This window comes from Pipistrellus hanaki, assembly GCF_964339955.1.
Source record: "Pipistrellus hanaki genome assembly, chromosome: 6".
In the NCBI taxonomy this organism is placed as follows: Eukaryota; Metazoa; Chordata; class Mammalia; order Chiroptera; family Vespertilionidae; genus Pipistrellus; species Pipistrellus hanaki.
The window spans coordinates 80636296-80657007 of record NC_140508.1 but is presented as its reverse complement, the minus strand read 5'-3'; the positions used below and the strand labels follow the sequence as shown (position 1 = coordinate 80657007).

The 20712-nt window shown below is 47.1% G+C and overlaps 1 protein-coding gene across 27 annotated transcripts in view; it reads left to right on the top strand.

Moving 5' to 3' along the window:
• Positions 1–20712, top strand: part of FHOD3 (formin homology 2 domain containing 3) — a 334599-nt gene that overhangs the window by 291911 nt on the left and 21976 nt on the right. For all 27 annotated transcript variants that reach the window (XM_084888812.1, XM_084888811.1, XM_084888807.1 and 24 more), the window contains 4 exons: positions 7225–7383; positions 16974–17156; positions 18756–18875; positions 20038–20199. In XM_084888812.1, coding sequence (XP_084744938.1) covers positions 7225–7383; positions 16974–17156; positions 18756–18875; positions 20038–20199 — 624 coding nt within the window. The remainder of the gene's footprint in view (positions 1–7224; positions 7384–16973; positions 17157–18755; positions 18876–20037; positions 20200–20712) is intronic.

The following is a 20712-nucleotide window of genomic DNA, read 5'->3' as shown; positions in this document are numbered from 1 at the left end:
CAGCGTCCTGCATCACAGGTTTTATTTCTAATGATTTGGGTCTTAACTGGTGGATGGTTGTTTTTAAAACCTTTGTTATCTGGGGTGTGTTACGGTTTTAAAACAGGATTAAGACGATTCTCACTTCTCGGGACCTAGGGCTGTAAGGAAACACTTTGTAAAGTATAATTTAGAGCAGGGGTCCTCAAACTTTTTAAAGTGGGGGCCAGATCACGGTCCCTCAGAGAGCTGGAGGGCCGGACTATATGAACTACTAATTCCTACTGTAACACCTCGGCTGCGCTCACTGCCCAAAAAACCTGGCGGGCCGGATCAGACTCCTCTGCGGGCTGCATGTGGTCCGCGGGGCCGTAGTTTGAAGACCCCTGATTTAGAGTGACCACTTCAGAACTTATTCTCGGGAGTTGGTTCTAGCTCCGTGTATTTCCCCATTTACCATTGTTTGGGTGAGGATAGGCTGCCTGAGTCAGGCTCTCTGGCCTGCCAGCCAGGTGCCTATTCTGAACCAGAAAGTATGTGCGGCATCCTTGGGCACGAGCTCCCTCAGACAGGGACTCCGGTGACAGAGCTGGTGCCTGTCCATGCATTGCTGACTGACCAGGTAGGGGGGCTGTAACCAGTTAACTTTCTGTTAAAACTCATGTTGTGTGTGACTTTCCAGGACTGGTAACATGTGGTGCTCAGCTCAGCCCTGTAGTTTTTTAAAATATATATATTTTTCTTATTTCAGAAGGGAAGGGAGAGGGAGAGAGAGAGAGAAAATTCAATCATGAAAGAGAATCATTGATTGGCTGCCTCCTCCACTCGCCACTCTGGGGATCAGGCATGTGCCCCAACCAGGCCAACCAGGGACTGGGGATGGGGAATCAAACCATGACCTCCTGGTTCATAGGTTGACACTCAACCCCTGAGCCACCACGGCCAGGTCCCTTCAGTTCTTAAAGTCGGGCCTGGCATTTGGGGATAATGGGCCTGGCTGGGTTAAACAGCTGTCTTTGGTTGCCAGGAATTATCCAGCAGTTGACTTCACTCATTCCAGCCTCCACTCTGCTGATCTAGTTGGCCATCTCCCTCCTCTTCCCCCTCCTTCCCTCCACGCCTCTCCAGGCTCATCTGGCTGGTTTCGCCCTCTAGCCAACCCCCCCAACAACCCCCACCCCCGCTAGCTCATCACCTCAGAGGTGTCTGGGGAGAGGCTGGCCCTCAACTCCAGGCAGGAGGAATAACGGGAGGAACAGTTTGGCAGTGAAGGTACTTCTGACTTTATTTTTACAAAGGACATGGTAAGATTAGAAGCTTCCTGGAGAAGACCCTAAATGGACAGTTCCCCTCCATCCCCTCTTCGTGATCCCACTGTGGTCAATGACAAGTTTGGTTTATGCCCTTCCAGGAGCCCAAAGGTTCCTTCTTGCTTGATATAGGTGGTGACCTCTTAAAACAAGTTATTGCTTAGCCCAGTGGTCGGCAAACGCATTAGTCAACAGAGCCAAATATCAACAGTACAACGATTGAAATTCCTTTTGAGAGCCACATTTTTTAAACTTGAACTTCTTCTAAGGCCACTTGTTCAAAATAGACTTGCCCAGGCCGAGGTATTTTTGTGGAAGAGCCACACTCAAGGGGCCAAAGAGCCTCATGTGGCTCTCGAGCCGCAGTTTGCCAACCAAGGGCCTGGACAAAGGGCACACATTTGCCTAGTTTGTATAAAGTGAAAGCGTAAGAGGAAAGTAATATATTGAAAAATTTACCAGAAGAACTCCAGAATTTTCTACCACAGGACCCAGGAGCCCAACCTTTGTTTTGGGGAGATAGGGAATGTGAGCAGGGGGTAATTTACAAATGCCACAGGAGGTGAGCATGAAAAGTAGGGTTAAAACTCAGAGTTGGGTCCATCGTGTGTATGCTACAACTGCAGCTCTAGCCAGTTTTACTTCGGTTTCTAATGCATGACTGGGATTTTTATGAAACACAGCTGTAAGCAGCCACTCCGAATCCTGACTCACAAGAAGTTTTTCATTAAACACAATGGAGTGCAACAAAAATAAAATCAAGTCAATTTTGCAAGACAGCATATAGCAAAGGGAGTCTGTTTCCGTTTCCGTTAGAGACTTTACATGATGCCAGCGTCAGAACAGGGCACCATCCAGTCCTCCCCACCCCCATCAAAGATTCGTGTGCAAGAGCCAGGCGAGTCAGCACTTCACGGAAACGATAAGAGAAAGATGTGCTTTTTGATTCCCTTTCCAAATAGTTTCTGGAACTGGGTCTACATTTCTCTCTCTCTGTGTCTCTGCAGGAAAAAAATATATATATAGCTTTTTTTAGTAAGATGACTTTAGTTATGTTTTGTGGAGAAAGACAGAAATCCTGTGCTAAGTTTCTTCATGTTGTGTTTCTACTGTTGGTCTAAGTAAGATGTGGAGAGTCCCATAGGGCCATGGTGGGTAAACTGCGGCTCTTGAGCCACATGCGGGGCTTTGGCACCCTGAGTGTGGCTCTTCCACAAAATACCACGGCCTGGGCGAGTCTATTTTGAAGAAGTGGCATTAGAAGAGGTTTAATTTTTAAAAAGTTGGCTCTCAAAAGGAATTTCAATCGTTGTACTGTTGATATTTGGCTCTGCTGACTAATGAGTTTGCCAACCCTAGTGCAGAAGAGTCCCCAGAGAAAGAGGTAAGGCAGAAAGCCCTTGAGGGTCTGGGGACAGACCCTCTCTGAACTTGATGTTATTTTGAGGAGCCCCAGGAAGGGGCCTTCTAGCTGATGTGCCTAATAAAGGACTGCAAAGGGCAGCCTCTATCTCCCAAGTTACAGAGAGATAGGTGTGGGGGACGAGATGAAGAAGGGCACTTGGCTTTCCTTGGGAGCTCAGTGCTTTTTTGTTTATCATGGAGAGGGGCCTCTAGAATGGATTTGGAGAGATTGCTCAACTTTATTTGCCCTGAAGTTTCTAAATGTATCAGAATCTATTAGCTGTTACTTAAAAAATAAATAAAAAATTCAGCGGTGACAATGTTCAGGTTGGGATACTAGATAAATTATATGAACGTTAGAGATCGGGCGTTCAGATGAATGTCACTCACTAATCTTGGTCTGTGTTGGAATGTCCCGGACCGTTGTCTGAGACGTTTTCTGTACTATCACTTTTTCTGTTCTATCATTCTAGCTATTCTAGTGCTACACATTTTAATTATATTGGTTTTATAATGTTTTTATTGCTGATCGGGTAAATATTATATATAACTCTACTGTGTGTGTGTTTTTTTTATACATACAGCTTTTCATGGTGACTTTAAAATGTTTTTTCTAAAAAAAATCTTTTTGGGTTTTTATTAGAATTACTTTAAATGTATGTATTAGATGAGAGATAATGAGCCTCCTTTTAACCTTGAGACTTCCTATCCAGGAATATGCTGTTTCTCCTTTATTCGCAACTTCTTTTATTACTTTCAAGACCATGTTGTCATTTCCTTCAGGTAGGCCCTGTGTCGATATGTCAAGAGGTTTTGGTCTGTTGCTTTCTTGTTTGGGAGTTGCTTTTCAGGGTGTGTCTAGTCTCCTGTCAAACGCAGGACAACTCCCTGGTTTCCTGCCTGGAAGTAAGGCCCCCTGTCATCTTCCCAAGTCCTGTGCTAACGTTGTCCCACCACATCTTACCCTTCTGTTCTAGATGCCTTCAGATGGGCATTTAACATTTCCTAATCTCCGTCACAAGCACCATTCTTTCTTCTTTGGCTTCTGCTTCACGTCCTCTTTCCATCGTTGACCAATTTCCTATTTTTCTAATTTCAAACAATGGATAGTCACTGACTTTCTGATCAAAGAAGTGCAATAAGGAAATGGGCGACTGAGAAAGGCTGTGAGCACGTGAGTGATGGGTGGGCTGGGGAGGAGGAGAGACTAGGAGCAGGCCAGGGGTGGAGGCTGGCACCAGGGGCTGGGCTCAGGGTGGAGGTGGTGGGAACGAAGGACAGGGGCATGAGAGGTTTTGCGGAATATGATGGATGCCATTGCTGTGTCACAGGACCATGTGAAAGTTAGAGTGAAGGTCATACTTATGATCGAGGACTTTGAACCCAAAAAGATGATTGAAATGGATCAGAATTGATGACTGCTAACCCTTAGACACGGGCACAGGCTCTTGGGCTAACCCTTAGACACAGGCAGGGGGAACTTTGGCTCGCTCCTGCAGGGGCTTCTCTAGGTTACTGTGGGACAGCCCTACATGAGCCACCACCTTATTTCAGGCAAGACAAACCCCAAGGCACTGGTGTGCTCAAATAGCGTCCGGTGGAATCTGTTTTCATTATGAAGCACAGCATTTAAAACATTTCTTGGATAAACTCCAGAGATTGAATAATTCAATTTCAGATATTTAATTCTTATTCCTTCACAAAGTGGGTGGAATTAGCTCTGGAAACATGGAGAATCATCTGTGAGAACAGCTTTCCCCAGTGTCTCAGGATACCTGGAGGCATCTCCCCAACATTCAGGGGAGTGTGTGGCTGTGCTCACTGGTATCCATTGAATTATACTGAGATGGGGACAAGGTTACGTCAGGCTCAGGGCCACCTTATAGGCCTGTGCATGCTGTTTGGCACGTAGACACTGGCTGAAGGTCAGGGCTGAAATCTGAGTGGTGCTTTCTTCTCAAGCTGTTTGCCATGGGAATGTGTCTCCCCAGTAGGAGACACATTCATTTGCACAAAGGCTCTGTTTGGGCTGGGCCTGTACAGGCATCTCTCTGGGTTCCTGGAATGAGGGGACTGTAGGTGAGGGACTAAGGGCTCATGATTCCTAGGGAATCCCTGCTCTCCAATCAGTGCCTCCTGCACTGGAGCCTGGTTCGGGGAAAGTGCCTCTCCAATGCCAGACCCAGGCTTCTTCCGTGCTGCCATCCTTCTGTAGCCTCATGTCCACACTCTCTCGGCAGGAAAAAAAGGGGAAGGGCAACAGACATGGCCCTCTGGGTCTATCCCTTTTTAATCAGAAAAACAAAAGCCAGGCCTAGGTCACAGGCCCAGCTTTGGCTGCGAGGGTCCAGGGATGCGACTGATGTCATGGACACGTTGCCAGCCCGACTGAAGTCAGGGTCCTGCTGTGAGCAGGGAAGGAAGAGTGAGTGTTGGGTGGGTGGGAATTTCAAATCTTAACATCCCTCTCACCCCTCTTCGTTGCCTGTAGTCACCATTTGCCAACCCCTTTCTCATTCCTTCTTAGCATTTCACGCACAAAATACTATTTGTGACTGTATTTTAAAAGCTAAATTTCAAGGGTTCCCGAGAGGCTCATTGGGTTAAGTGGATAGTTGCCCTGCGGAACGAGGGTGTGTCCATGTGCCATACCTCCTGGAAGCCGGAAGCCGGCAGTCAGAGCTGATGCCACACCCACGAGCACTGTTCCTCCTGGCCACCAGGCCCCAGAGCAGCAGGGATGCTTTCAATTATTTTCTTCTGGAGGAAATTTTAATTTATTCCCAAATGCATATTTAAGGATCTAAAATAGCATTTTAGTAATTGAGTTTGGAAGGGCTCAGTCGGACGTAAGGGGCTGCAGTCCTCTCCCAGCCAGCTTTCAGCCTCTCGTGTTGCAGCAGGCCAGCTTCTCCTGACAGTTCCACTGCTCCCAGCCCAGCCACACCCAGGGTGAGCAGCAGCCAGCCATTCCGTTGGGGCCCGCCTGCAATGGAGTCAGAGTGGCTGGCTCCTGAGGGCCCCCAGATGTGGCCCCCCCAAACCTCTAGCTTCTTCTCTGGCAATCCCTAGCAATCTTGACAAAGATTGACATTTCTTAACTCCTTATCTTCTCTCCCCAGCTCCGAACTAGATCCTACACATGCTTTAGGACCCAGCTGAGGTGACAGCTCCTCCAGGCCCTGTCCCCCAACACTATCCCACTGCTGAGCCCCCTCACATTGTGAACACCCCATATTTTCCTTCAAGAGATCCACTCTCTGCCGAAACTGGTTTGGCTCAGTGGATAGAGCGTCGGCCTGTGGGACTGAAGGGTCCCAGGTTCGATTCCGGTCAAGGGCATGTACCTTGGTTGCAGGCATATCCCCAATGGGGGATGTGCAAGGGGAAGCTGATTGGTGATTCTCTCCCATCGATGTTTCTAACTCTCTTTCCCTCTCTCTTCCTCTCTGTAAAAAATCAATTATATATATATATATATATATATATATATATATATATATAGAGAGAGAGAGAGAGAGAGAGAGAGAGAGAGAGAGATAGGTCCACTCTGCCTAATTCATCATTGTCATCTAGGCTTGTTACCTGAATAAGAATTGTCATTCTCCCAGCTCTGTTTGCACAGTTAGAGGGCTTGCTGACCAGACCTTGTCCACTTGTCCCCATGGCCCTTGCCCTTAACTTCCCAGGAGCTCAGGGGGAAGCTGGAGGCCTTGTCACCTCATCTCTAGGCAACACACACCCAGGGCCTGCTTTCAAGGCACTCAGCCCAGCAGGGAAGCCACACATGGGGCTCTGTGAGGACACTTGGACACCTCTGTGCCCTGTTCCCCTCCTTGGCCTCCAGGTCTGTTTGTCCCCCATTCCTCTTCACCAGCACCTGTCCTTTGATCTCCTTCCTAAGAAGGTCCCTCCCCACCCACTAGTGGCAGCTGCCCACATGTGCAAGTGTGGCAGGTGCTCTGGAATAAGGGGCATGGGAGATTTGAATGGTGAGAGGAGCCCCTGAGACATGTGGCCAGGGATCCAGAGGGGCTGACTGGCCAGCAATGGCAGGTGCTCCCTATCCCTCTGTCTCCTCAGCATGTGTACCACCGTCTCCATCCCCAGGCACACACCATATGCCCTAGGGCCAACCAGAGCACACTCTGATTCCTTGCAGACCGCAGGGAGGAAGCTTTGGGAGGTTTTAGTTTTGTTTCCACTGCTTCTATGGAAAAAAACAGGGGTGAGTGGAGTGTGTGTGTGTGTTTCTTGCAAAATATCACATTGTTCCCAATTGAAGGAAAATCAATTTTGTTTTGTAATGTGTCTGACTTGCGAAGTTCCACCGCCGGCCCGCGCCTGGCAGCTGCCCAGAGCCAAGCCCTGATCGCTTTCTTCTGTGCTGAGCAGTAGCCAGTCCTCTGCGCCTCCGTGGGGCCACTGGTTTTCATCTCTGAATAAGTAGTGAGTTTGCTTTTAATAATGAGACACAGAAAGGACGAAAGATGAGGCATTAATCTTGGGTCCTCCTTGTTCTGTTACCCAGAAAACTGCCGCGGACGGAAAAAGGCAGGAGATCATCGTCCTGGACTCGAAGAGGAGCAACGCCATTAACATCGGGCTGACGGTGCTGCCCCCGCCAAGAACGATCAAGATCGCCATCTTGAATTTTGATGAATATGCCTTAAATAAGGAGGGAATCGAGGTGAGAGCCACTCTGCCACGCCTCATTTGTGTCTGCAGTGTGTCACATGTATGCAAAGCATTACTGTTTTCAGTATGACTTTCTCTCTATGGTGGCTTGCCATTTTTTTTTCTTTTTGTCTCAGCCAAACTCTGAATAGTGTTCATAATTCTCACGTTTTTTTTTTTAACTTCTTGGGGATGGGTAAGTCCCTCATTACCTATGAAGTTCATGGTTCCTTTACTGACTTCCTTCTGACCCTACTCCTCCTACGTCATCCTGGAGGAAGAATGTGATAACCCCCTTAGGAGGCTGTCAGGATCTTCTTTCACATCATTTCAAACCAAATATGATTAAGGAGCAGTTTCAAAAGTAGGGTGTGCTCATATCCAGGTAAATGACTTTGTTTCTCTCTTGGCACTTGTTAGGGTGTGTAGAGATATGTTTCATTTGAGTAACTGGAGAAGCCAAACCAGCTGGGGCTTTGGCACGTGCTGGTCTGAATGGCACAAGTGCAGAGAGGTTGGGTGACGTGGCTGTGACTACCTGACTGGTAGGTGGCCTCGCTGGAGCCACAGCTCACCTGCTCTGCCAGGCAGGGCTCACTGCTCTCCCGCCAGGACCTGTTCTTCCTTCACTGTGGGCGAGTGCTATTCTAATCATGGAGGCAGAGCCAATGACCCAGCCCTCAGATTCCTACAGATGGGCAGCCTAGCCGGCATGGTGCAGTGGCTAGAGTGATGGCCCACCCACCAAAGGGTCACAGGTTCGATTCCTGGTCAAGGGCACAAACCTCGATGCAGACTCAATCCTTAGTCCTAGTCAGGGCATGTGCGGGAGACAACAAATCCATGTGTCTCTCTCTTTAAAAAAATATCAATGGCAAAAATATTCTCGGGTGAGGATTAACAAAAACAGATGGGCGATACAGGCTGAGGTCCATTGGGTCAGAGTGGGGACAGGAGGACCCTGCTTCACAGCATTGGGTGATAGCCACTCCATCTATCAGCAAGAAGCCCTGGGTTCCTTTAATATTCTTCCATACTTGGGGTTCATTCATGCACAGTCTTATGTGAAAGACTTGAGAGTAGAGAGAACAAAGGAGGACTGACTGCAATGAGGAAAGCAAGCCCTTGACCAAAGAGTTGGATGCAAGGAGTGGCTCAGGCCAGGATGCCAGACTTGACCCAGCCCTGAGTGTGGGAGGGTGCAGTGGGGGGAGGGGAGGGGGTGTGCCTTTGTGCTTTGAAAAGAAGAGGCCTCCACTGGAGATAGAGTCCCTAGAGGTTTAAGCTGGATGGAGCAGGGTCCCTTCAAAACCCATGTCCACCCAGGACCTCAGAATATGACCTTATTTGGAAACAGTCCTTGCAGATGTGATCCAGTTAAGATAAACTTGTGCTGGATGGGCGTGGGCCCAGCTCCAGGGACTGAGATCCTTATAAGAAGATGGATGTTTCCAAGTAGATGTAGAGAGGAAGAAGCTTTGCGCAGATAGAAAACACACAGGGAGACCACAGACCAGAGTGGCGGGAGGTGACGGAGGCGGGGACTGGAGTGATGTGTTTATAGGTCAAGGAGCACCGAGGATTGCCTGCAACCACCAGACGCTAGGAAGAGGCAACACAGGTCCTTCCCGGGGTTCTTTAGAGAGAACATAGCCCTACCCAGTCCTTGATAAGCAACTTCTAGTCTCTCAAATTCACTCTGTGGTTACAGCCACCCTAGGAAACCAGTATAAGTTTAAGCAGCTCTACTCTTAGAAACACACACACACACACACACACACACACACACACACACCCTGTCCCAAGGAGCAGGTACAAGGAGGGGAATACATCTCCTGAGAGGAAGTTGAGCTCCAAGTATAGAGTCAGGCCAGGCAGCAGAGCAGGTCCACATATCCAGGTGGGCAGCCAGGGAGTGGAGGCACATGGCTGATTGGGGCAGGGGGCATAATGGAGAATGCAGATGACAGCAGGTACATACAGAAAGGGACACTGAGATAACTCCCAAACAAGAAGAAGGGGGCAGGGCATTGGCTTGCCATTGGGCAGGTGGGGGCTTCCCACCTAGACAAAACAAACGTTCATCTGGGACAAAGAGCATGGTAGGTGGGCCCGGGCACACTTTCGGACCATCCTATTTATGTAACAGAGTCTTTAGAGGTTGTAAAAGCTCCAGGCTCATTCAAAGAGAGACTTCAAATGCCGCCAGAGCCAGCCTGATTAAAGGGGGGAAAATGAAACTTCCCCCTTTGACAATATTTCCCATTCTTGTGCTGAGAACTTGAAAGTCCATTAGGGGAGATGGATTCCTTTGGGCTTTGCCTTTCTTCTTTCCTGAAATGTCGCTCTTCCTGGTTGGAGAAAGCTTGAGATGCAATAAGTTACTTAGGGTTCAGAACGAATCAGATTGCTTTTTCCTTTTCTGACTGCTTTCCAGCTGAGCACCTTTTTGATCCCGGAAGGAGTAATGAGAGCAACCATAGAGATGATGGATATAGGAATGGCAACCCAGCACAAAAATAGCTGTCATCAGTTTCTTCCCGCGGGCCAGGCACCAGCGAGGTGCTTCACACTGGCACTCATCAGAAGGCCATACTATCACGTTTCGCATCTTAAAGATGAAGAGAGCGAGTCTCAGTTTTAGTCTGTGCCCACGTTCACAAGCCAGTGAGAGGTTAAGCTGCAATATGAGCTCTAGAATCTGAGTCGAAGGGGCAGAGCACGGGCCTTGGGGATGGCTGGCCAGGGGGGCCTACGGATGCCAAAGAGAATAAGAGGGAATTTGAAAGGGGGGTGAGAAGACTCAGGAGGCCACGCAGTCCACTTCACAGTGCTGCCTGTGGTTTTCCTCTGAGAGTAGCTGAAGAAAGGAATGATATGAAGCACGAAGACATGGCTGTAAAAAACACTACTCAGCCCTCCTGAGAGTTTATTGGGCCATGAATCCTCAGTAAATCCATGGTTAGTCACAACAACACATAGAGTTACACTTTTTTATAGCAGTTTTCATCTGAAGCAGGGCTTCTCAACAGTGGCACTATTGATATTCTCAGCTAGGCAGTTCTTTTTTTTTTTTTTAAGATTTTTTTAAAACTGATTTTTTTTTTTTGGGGGGGGAGGGGGGTGGGCTCGGAGATCGATGTGAAAATGAAACATCAAATCAGCTGCCTCTTGCACACCCAGGACTGGGGATAGAGCCTGAAACCTGGTATGTGCCTGGAGCAGGAATTGAACCGGCAATCCTTCGGTGCATGGGACAACACCCAGCCAACTGAGCCGCATTGTTCCCAGGGCTGGGCTGGGCAGTTCTTTATTGTGGGAGCTGCCCTGTACATTGTGGGATGTTTAGCAACATCCCTGGCTCCTACCACCCCAGTGATGACAACCAAAAATGTCTCCAACCTTTGTCAAATGTTTCCTGGGCACAAAATCACCCTGACTGAGTGAGAACCCCTGATTTAAGGCTGCCTGTGTGAATCCAGAAACTATATACATATAATTTTTGAATGCTTGTTCAGCAAATACTAGTTCTCTTGGAGAACTTGGAACCCATGACCTGCTGCCTCTGACTGCTGATCTCCGGGACCCAGGGGGCATAGCATGGTCTACATTCATGTGCTGATCCACTTTTCCAGAGTTTTTCTCTAGACTTGTTCAAGAATGAAGTCAGGGCATACATTCCATGAAGAGATGGAAGCTGTGTCCTTACAGATCTTTACTAATGAGATTTCTAGCTTGCGTGCCAAGGGTCTTGTGCCAGACTGTCTGCTTCTGGGAGGCAGGCACCCAAGCATGGCAGCACGACTTAATAGGGCCATTTGAAACCTCTCTGTGCCTAATGTGATTAGGATGTATTCAATGACGTCCTGTGGCTTTGCTTAGCAACCCAATGGTATGTGTCCGGTTTGCTGTGCAAACCTGAGGGAGCCATTGACTAACTTCATTATGGAAGTAGTTTTTCATAAGAGGATTAAACTTTAGAACATTGCTTTGGTATCACAATGGAAGTATGAGGAGTTTTCCCCCTTTTTTCTTGCTTTTTTGATTTTTATGGAGGGTAGCACAATTGAATGGTCCAAGTGACATTGAACTTGGCCCGGTTGGCTGCCTGGCCAGTCAGCATCCTAGAGACAGAAATTCTCTTTGGCCACAGGTACAAACCTATGGCGCCTTTCCAAGCACTTTGTGCCGTGCAACCCGATTCGCAAGTGACCGATGCACGCAGTGAGCCTGACTCGGTCAGGTGTCACACTGGGTCAGCAGGGTCAGGACCCAGGGTGTCCTGTGGCTGGACCTCCACTGTGCTATTAGCTTTGCATTCTGGTCGAGTTGCTGCGATCCATGGAGCTGGTGCTGAGAAAGCAGCAGGGGCTCCCGAGTGGTTCCAGCACTGGGCTGGTGGGCCCAGCCTCTCTCAGGCAACTCACTTCATCTGCAAGTTTGATGCAATCATTTCTGCCCCAGGTGTTTCCCTAAATAGTCCCAACAATGAAAGAAGATGGCAATCAAGACCCCCCAAAAAGATCCCTCCATGTCCATAAGACTCAATACCCAAATGGAAAGCCATTGTTTCATGAGAATATACAAGTTGTGTACTAACCAGGCCCAGCTCTTCAGCTCTCTGTTGTTGTCACTAAAATCCTTGTGTGAAGTTCTCATCCAGAGCTATAGCCAGGGTTCTGCTCAAAACTCACAAGGTAAAGGAATTCCTCATTGCGACCTCATCTGCATGTGAATGAGATGGCCAAACCCCTTAACCATTTGGGTCCATAAAAAGTGAAACTTGTGCATTTTTCTCTGACATTTGGCTTTCAGATACACAAGCAAGTGAAACCCTGTGGGGGAGGAAATAAAAAAACAAAAAGACATTGCATTATTGTGTAGGGGAGTTATTTGATGTTTTTCTCCCCATGGAACCAAATGGCGATCATAAAATCATCAGTAGATCTACTGGCCCAGAGAAGAGCAAATCAGGAGTTCCCCTCCTGCTCATCTCCTTTCATCTGCTCCTGGAAAAACACAGCCCTCACCTCAGAGGAGGTGGCGCTGACCTGCCGTTCCACTGTCTTAGGGCTATTTTTATTGTCAGTGATGTGTGAAAAAAATAAAACAAACTGGCAGCTGGCAGCCTCATAAATTTTCAACACTGAACAAATGGTTTCAATTAGTCAGAGACGTGAAAAACAAAAGTAAGAGTGTTTGATTACTTTCCCAAAGGAAAAAGGCAACTCAAAACCGTGGCAGGAAAATGCCTTCTGAAGAAGGGAAAGTGTTGACAATTTTTTATTTCGGAATTCTTGTCCATGTTGAAAACAATTTGAGCAGGAGGAAAATTAAAATACAAATTTTAGTTACGTTTTCATTTTGAAAGCTGTTTGAGTTCAAATCCTGGGCTTGGATTGCTTTGCCTGTGGTCTAATACCATCTGAGGGAACAGGTGGGGTCCAAGCAGAGCTTGTGGGAGAGCAAGGGGCACTGTCGCTGCATATCACCCTGATGTCACATCCCACCTGCATCATCTCAGAGGCCACGATGAGGAGCATATTGGAAGAGGCGGTATCTGAGGGCATACCTTCTTTTTTAAAAAATCCTTGGGTGAGGATTTTTTTTTCTATTGATTTTTAGAGAGAATAGAAGGGAGGAGGAAGGGGGAGAGAAAGAGATAGAGGAGAGGAGAGGAGAGGGGAGGGGAGGGGAGGAGAGAGAGAGAGAGAGAGAGAGAGAGAGAGAGAGAGAGAGAGAGAGAGAGAGAGAGAGAGAGAGAGAGAGAGAGAGAGAGAGAAACATTGACATGAGAGAGATACATTGGTTGGTTGCCTCCTGCTCTCACCCTGACCAGGGCCAGGGGTTGAACCTGCAACCCAGGTATTTGCCCTTGACAGGGAATTGAACTCGCAACCCTTCAGTTCACAGCCAACACTTGAACCACTGAACCAAACCAGCCAGGGCCGAGGGCATGACCTCACTCCGACTGCAGCACAGAACACATGCCTCCCATGCAGCTGGACATCACTGGCTCCTGATGAAGGACTGAGACAGCCCTCCCTGATCACATGCTCATCAAACCCAGATGGCTTCTGCCCCGCCACACACATCCTGGGGCACAATCCTGGAAACACCTGCATGTTTGCCAATTATGATGTCAGGGGACCAGGATTTCAATTTTTTTTTCCATTAATATAGAGCAAAATGAAACTTTTTGCTATTCAGCTCTAAGAGCTTTATAGCAAATCCTAACTGCAGTAGCAATTGCATGAATTTATGCAATTGCTACTGCAGTTAGGATTCAAAACAGCCTCATTTCCCCTCAAAACTGTGCTCTTGTGCTGTCACTTTCTAGTCGCAACCTGAGCTCGCCTCTGGCCCCTGGAAACCACAGGTTTGGTCTCATCACTATGCTTTTGTCTTTTGGAGGATTTCACATAAATGGAATCATAACTGGCCTCTTTCACTCAGTGTGTCTGTGAGAGTCTTCCTAGTTGTGGTGTCCCTGTAATTTGTCCCTTTTTATTGCTGAGTACACTTTATTCAGCTGTTGAAGAATATATAGTTTGGTCCAGTTTTTGGAATTTATGGATAAAGGTGCTACAAGTATTCAGGTACAAGTTTTTGTGTGAACATAGTTTTCATGGGTGAAAACCTATAAATGGAATTGCTGGTTCATGTGGTAATTCTGCGTTTAAACTTTTGAGGGACTGCACCTTGCCTTTTCAATCTCTTAACAGTGTTTTTCAAGTCTTTAATGTGGAGGAAGTTCAGTTTATCAACCTGACCTTTTTTGATAGAGATTTTCTCCTATTTCTTTCTAAATGTTTTGCGGTATTAGCTTTTACTTTAAAGATGTTATTTCTTTTGAGTTAATCCATGTGTAAACTGTAAGGTTTAAATTGAGGTTCCTTTTTTTTTTTTTTTTTTTTTTTTTTTTTTTTTTTTGCATACGAATGCCAATTGTTCTAAAACCATTTGTTGAAAATACTATCTTTTTGCCTTTAAAATGCTTTTGCTTCTTTGTCAGAATCAATGGCTGTATTTGTGTGGTCTCCTTCTGCACTCCCTGTTTTGTTCCATTGATCTATGTCTGTCCTGTTGCCCAGACCACACTGGCTTATTACTATTGATCTACAATACATTTTAAAATTGGGTGGTGTAACCCCCTCAAAGTTGTTCATTTTCAAAATTGTTATGGTTTGGTTCATCTGCTTTGCCATATAACACTTAGAATCAGCTTGTGTGTATCCACAAAAAATACTATGCTGGTATTTTCATTGGAATTGAGTTAAATTTATAGACCAATTTTGGGAAATTAATATATGACCCTATTGTCTTTTAGTCCATGAATATAGTATGTCCTCTAGTTACTTAGGTCTTTTTAAAATCATTTCTTTTATCAGCACTTGCTACTTTCCAGCACACGGACCTTACACGAGTGGTTTGTTAGATTTATACCTAAGTATTCCATTGTAAATAGCATTTTTCTTAAATTTCAGTTTGTAATTGTACTTTATCAATATAGAAATAAAATAGATTTTTCTGTATATTGACCTAATGTCATACAGCATTTTTTAAACTCACTGTTTTATAAATTTTTTAGATTCCTCACAATTTTCTATGTAGACAATTCTACCTGGTGCAATAGGAACAGTTTACATTTTTCCTTTCCAATCCATGTGGCTTTTTATAAAATACCTCCTATCTTGTTCCCAATATTAGAGAGAAAGCATTCAGCCTATCTCCACTAAGCATGATGTGAGCTGTAGGTCTTTTATAAAATGTCATTTATCAGGTATGGGAAGATCTATCCTACTGCTGGGTGGCTGGGAGTTTATTTGTTTTTTGTCATGAATTTTGAATTTTTTAAAATATATTTTATTGATTTTTAACAGAGAGAAAGGGAGAGAGATAGAGAGCTAGAAACATCGACCAGCTGCCTCTTGCACACCCCCTACCGGGGATGTGCCCGCAACCAAGGTACATGCCCCTGGCCGGAATCGAACCTGGGACCTTTCAGTCCGCAAACCGATGCTCTACCACTGAGCCAAACCGGCTTCGGCTTGAATTTTATTTTTAAAAGTTTTTATATCAAATGAAATGATTATGCGAATTCTCTTATTCAGATTATTACACTTGATCTTAACCAAAAGGCTGAGAAGCGATCAGATTATTAATTTTGTACGTTAATTGTAATAATTGATTACCGCATATTGAATCAACCTTGTTATTATTTTTGTTATATTGCTATATAAAATATAGTCATGTGTTTATATATTTCAACATACTGACGTTCATTATATATTTTAAATTATGTTGTTAAGGATTTATGCATCTAATTTCATTGTGGGCATTGGTCTCTAGCTTTCTTTTCTTGCATTATCTTTGTGTAGTTTTTGTATCAGGGTAATTCTGATTTCATACAGAGAATTGAAAACTAGCCCTCCCTTGCTTGGGTTAAGGCCAGGATTCAGAACTTCATCTTTCAGACTGTGGTTCCAGCTTTGGATCCATTTTTGAAGTTTTCAAAGGCTAGTCCAGGTCTCCAAGTCTTTGATGTGCTGGTTAAGGTCAGCCTCACAGATGACAGCTCAGGGATGAACTCAGAAGTTCTTAAGCAACATTATACACTTGCTTTGCCAGGCTCTTAGCTTTCCAGGACCTTTCCAGGGCCCTGGGCCTTCCGTTTTGGTGTTCCAGCTGAAAGCTGGGGCTTTGTTACCTCACTTTGCCATCCACCTTCTGTAACTATGCTCACATTTAGGGCCAAGCCAAGGGAGGACAGAAGAAAAGCAGAAGGGGTTTGGACCACAGCATCACTGATTGGAGAGGAAGGTTCTCTTCCTCTGGAGTTTTAGGTGCCTTCAGCCCCTGCTGCCTCTGCTAGGAGGCCCCTTTCCCACTCCTAGTCAGGACGAGAGGGTTCACTGGAATGCTCTGCACTTGATACCTTCTTCCAGATTTCCCACTCCCTTACACCCAGACTGGGGAATGCCAGAAGGAAAATGGGTCACCTCACTACCTGTTCAATTGAGTTCGATATCATTTAAAGTGTTTTCATTTCTATATAAATTTTAAAATATAATTTAAGTGTTTAAAACACTTAAAATTATACGTCCCATGGATAAGTCGATCTGAGTTATTTGAAAGTGACTCGCTTTTGTAAGCTTTAAAATGAATCAATCAGAAGAACTAGAAAACACACATCCTTGAGATGTTTTACTGTTTCCTAGGGAACAGGAAGCAGTTCTCTAATCTTCTATCTTATCCTATCACCTTTCTCTCACCTTCATCAAGTGGATGGATTTCAGAATGTCCTTCATGTACAAGACCCAGAACATTTGGGGGCAAGTTGCTTATGAAACAGGTTAAAGGGGCGAGAGGGAAAGAGGGACGTTTAGAACAAAGAAATGTCAGTTTAGATGCCAGTGGGGCTTTTCTCCAATGTACATTTGATTTATGACAAGGTAACACCTGTGTGAAATAGAACACTGGCAACAGAACATCTCGCCTACCTGGTTGGGAAGTTATAATATGAATTTCACTATATCAAAGGGGTGAGATAGGTTCCATCACTAAGCAAGAACATACACTGTATCATCCCGTCTTTTCCAGAAAATTCTAACCATGATCCCCACGGAAGAGGAGAAGCAGAAAATCCAGGAGGCCCAGCTGGCCAACCCCGAGGCACCGCTGGGCAGCGCGGAGCAGTTCCTCCTCACGCTCTCCTCCATCAGCGAGCTCTCAGCGCGGCTCCACCTCTGGGCGTTCAAGATGGACTATGAAACCACAGAAAAGGTAAGCATGGAGGAGAGGCTGCCAGCTCTGCGCCCCATGCTGAGGAAGTCAGGTTTGCATCGGGGAAGGGAGTGGAGTGCCATCCTCGAGGGAGGGTGAGCTGATGATGATGAGGCGGTGTCTGTACTAAGTGATCAGGATCCTGCCGGTGCTGGGTTATCCTAATGGGTGTGCCTGGCACCAGCCTCAGACACGTGCTGGTGTGTTCAAACAAGCTATTAACTTTTCTTCTGATTCTGTATGTTCATTGTAGAACATTAGGAGCATACAGACAAGCACAGCATAGAAAGTGACCTGACATCCATCCACTTGATGATAATCGTCTACACTGCCATTGACGGTGGTCGTGAGCAGGTCGTTAGGCCCCTCTGAGAGCATGTCTCAGAAGAAAGCAGAAGACAGTCGAGGATGAAACAGATTGCAAGGGCTTGAGAGGAACACAGAAGGAAAGGGACCCTGACAGTAAAGGCATGGGGTGGGGGTGGCGGGCACATCTTGAGTAGAAAGCAGAAGGAGCAGGAGTCCTCTCTGACTCCGGGCGGTAGGAGCACTTTGGGCAGCTGAGCACATGGAACTAGCGGAGAGGAAAGGGCAGAGGTGGACAGTGAGCTGGAGGTGAGTTGAATGGAGAGGAAGTGCCCAGAGGAGACAGGTTCAAAGCTCAGCAGAGAGAGCACTGTGCTCTACGAGGACCAGAGAGGCAGGGTGGGTCTGGGGGGCTTCAGGAGGAAGAGGCTGCATTTGAATTCATTTGGGGACCAAGCAGGGATGAAGAAACCTGGGCTGCTCAGGTGACTGGGCATGACTTTGATCACAAAACCAGACAGCAGGGTTAAGTGGCTCTCGCCAGCCCGGTGAGGTGGCATCATGGAGAAAACAGACAGATGGGTCAGCCCTGGTTGGGGACAGGCAGGGCAGAAGCGAGGCTGCAGAGTGAAGGTGAACCTCTTGCCGTGGGATGCAAGCCCTGGGAGAGACTCAGTAAGAACATGGGAGTGGGGACAGCACGGTGACAGTCAAAAAGGCACTGAGGCCATTAGGCTGCAGGGCAGGCTACCCGTCTGAGGGAGTGGGCCTGAGGAAGGCTGTGGGGGTGAGGAGGGTGGTGGCCTTCTAGAAAGGACCCCAGTTCAAGAGGTGACTGGCCAGAGTGCCTAGAGGGGAAATTTGGAGACCTGGGTGTCCAGTGTCATCTGCCTGGTAGGGGAAAAGCAGAGAAGACTGTCCAGATTCTGAAGGAGCACGAGAGGGAGGGTGTCATAGAAGTCAGCCGTGGTGAGAGGAGAGGAGACGGGGTGCGAAGTCCTCGTGCTTGGAAGATGGGTGGGGAAGGAGGAAGGCAGGTTACTTCTCCCCCAGCACACGTTTCTGTTAGCCACGGGCCCCCATGCGGCCTAACCACCAGGGAGACTTGGAGACTAGACTTGTTCCCAGCCGCTTCGGCATTTTTTCCTCAACAAGGAGCACATGCAGATCTGGTGGGATTGCCCTGTGCTGAGAAGAACGTGTGATTACCTTGTACAGAAACGAAAAGAACAAAGTCAAACCAAATGAACATTATCATTTTCTTCCATTTTTTTTTTTTTTTTTAATTGAAAGGAAGTGGCAGAACCGCTCTTGGACCTGAAGGAAGGAATAGACCAGCTGGAGAACAATAAAACCTTGGGCTTCATCCTGTCTACTCTCTTAGCCATCGGGAACTTTCTAAATGGAACTAATGTAAGTCTTACCCTCCCTCCCCGCCCTCCCTTGTCCCAGGATCCCTGCCCTTCGCTCGCTGGGGGAGGCCATTCCACTGGTCTTCCAAAACCAGCTTTTAGATTTTCTTGCTAAAATTCTAGAAGACATTTGTTCTTAAAATACCAGGGCCTATGTATCTGAACCTGTATCTTGCTATAAATGAGAAAACCTAGAAAAATGAACACATTATTCTTTCGAAGGTCAGCTACTCTCAGAATTGGTAATGGAGGTGTTTTCTTCCAGGCTTTTCTGTTGTTTGTCTGATATATATGTAAGTACAAATATTCGGGTTTAAATGAGTTTTTATTGATTTTAAAGAGAAAGGAAGGGAGGTGGGGGGAGAGAGAGAGAAAACATCGATGTGAAAGGGAAACATCAATCTGCTTCCTCCCGCGCACACCCCAACCAGAGATCAAACCCACAACCAGGACGTGTGCCCTGACCAAGAATAGAACCAGTAACCTTTCAGTACACAGGATGATACCCAACCAATTGAATCACACTGGCCAGTGTGTTTTTTACCACTCAAATATTTGTAGTTATATGCATTATAAACAGACTTGTTTAAAAATGAGCCTATCTTTGGCCAGGAAGTAGAATAGAAATAGGCAAAGGGAGAAAAGGAGTGTAGATACCCAGATGGCAGAGTCCCAGCCTCCCAGCACCTTGGGGTAGACCCCTGGGACTGCCCACGGCTGAGGGCTGTGGTGGGAAAGGGCTTGAGGTTCATCTCATTCTCAGTATGGTTCATCCTGGTGTGATCCGCTAGGAATGATAGAGTGTGTGCCCTGGCGAGCTGCAGCCACTAAGGCGCTCACTCCAAATATTGGTGCCTGGCCGGTGTGGCTCAGGGGTTGAGCATCGACCTGTGAACCAGAAGGTCACGGTTCTATTCCCAGTCAGGGCACGTGCCAAGTTAAGGGCTTGATTCCCAGTGGGGGCACAAGGGGTCATGCAGGAGGCAGCCAAGCTATGATTCTCTCTCAACATTGATTTCCCCCCCCCCTCTCTCTGAAATCAATAAAAAAACATATCTTTAAAAATATATATATTGGGCATGGAGTCTAACCTTTTGTGTCTTTCTAAGAACCTGCGTAAAACGTGTCCTTCCTGCCTTTTTTTTTTGATGTTCACCTACCAGGCCAAAGCGTTTGAGTTAAGCTACCTCGAGAAGGTTCCGGAAGTGAAAGACACCGTGCACAAGCAGTCACTCCTCCACCACGTGTGCACCATGGTGGTGGAGAACTTCCCCGAAAGCTCCGACCTGTACTCGGAGATCGGGGCCGTCACCAGGTCAGCCAAGGTACGTGTGGCCTCAGAGCGGGGCCTGTCCTCCCCCCCCTCCGCCCCCCGCACCGGGAGGGGTCCGCAGCTGTCCTCTCAGGAGCACAGGCTCCGTGCAGGAAGACGCCCAGGGGCCGCTGGCATCCCCTGCTCTGGCGTCGGCGACGAGGCCTCGTCTCGTGCCTTTTGGAGTGCACTTTTAAGATCCTTTTCCCATCTCTGGTTCTCGGCCGGATTCTTTCCTACTGAGGTATGTGAGCAAGCCTGCCATCCCCGACCCAACTGCTGCGTCCACGGAGGAGCTGTGTTACTCACCAGGCTGCGTTCTCAGGCATTCAAACTCCCCGCTTGTTTAATGTGGGCAGAGGTGTCAAAAAGAGGCAATTTGGCTCCTCCTCAGACTACCATAGGGCCGGCAGGGAGGTGTTGAGCCAGGAAATGGGCTCGCATGGCCCCCCGCCCCACAGATTGGCCGTCCCTGTGAGGGCCCCCAGAGGGAATGGGTTCGTAGGGCTGTAACTATACGTGGCCC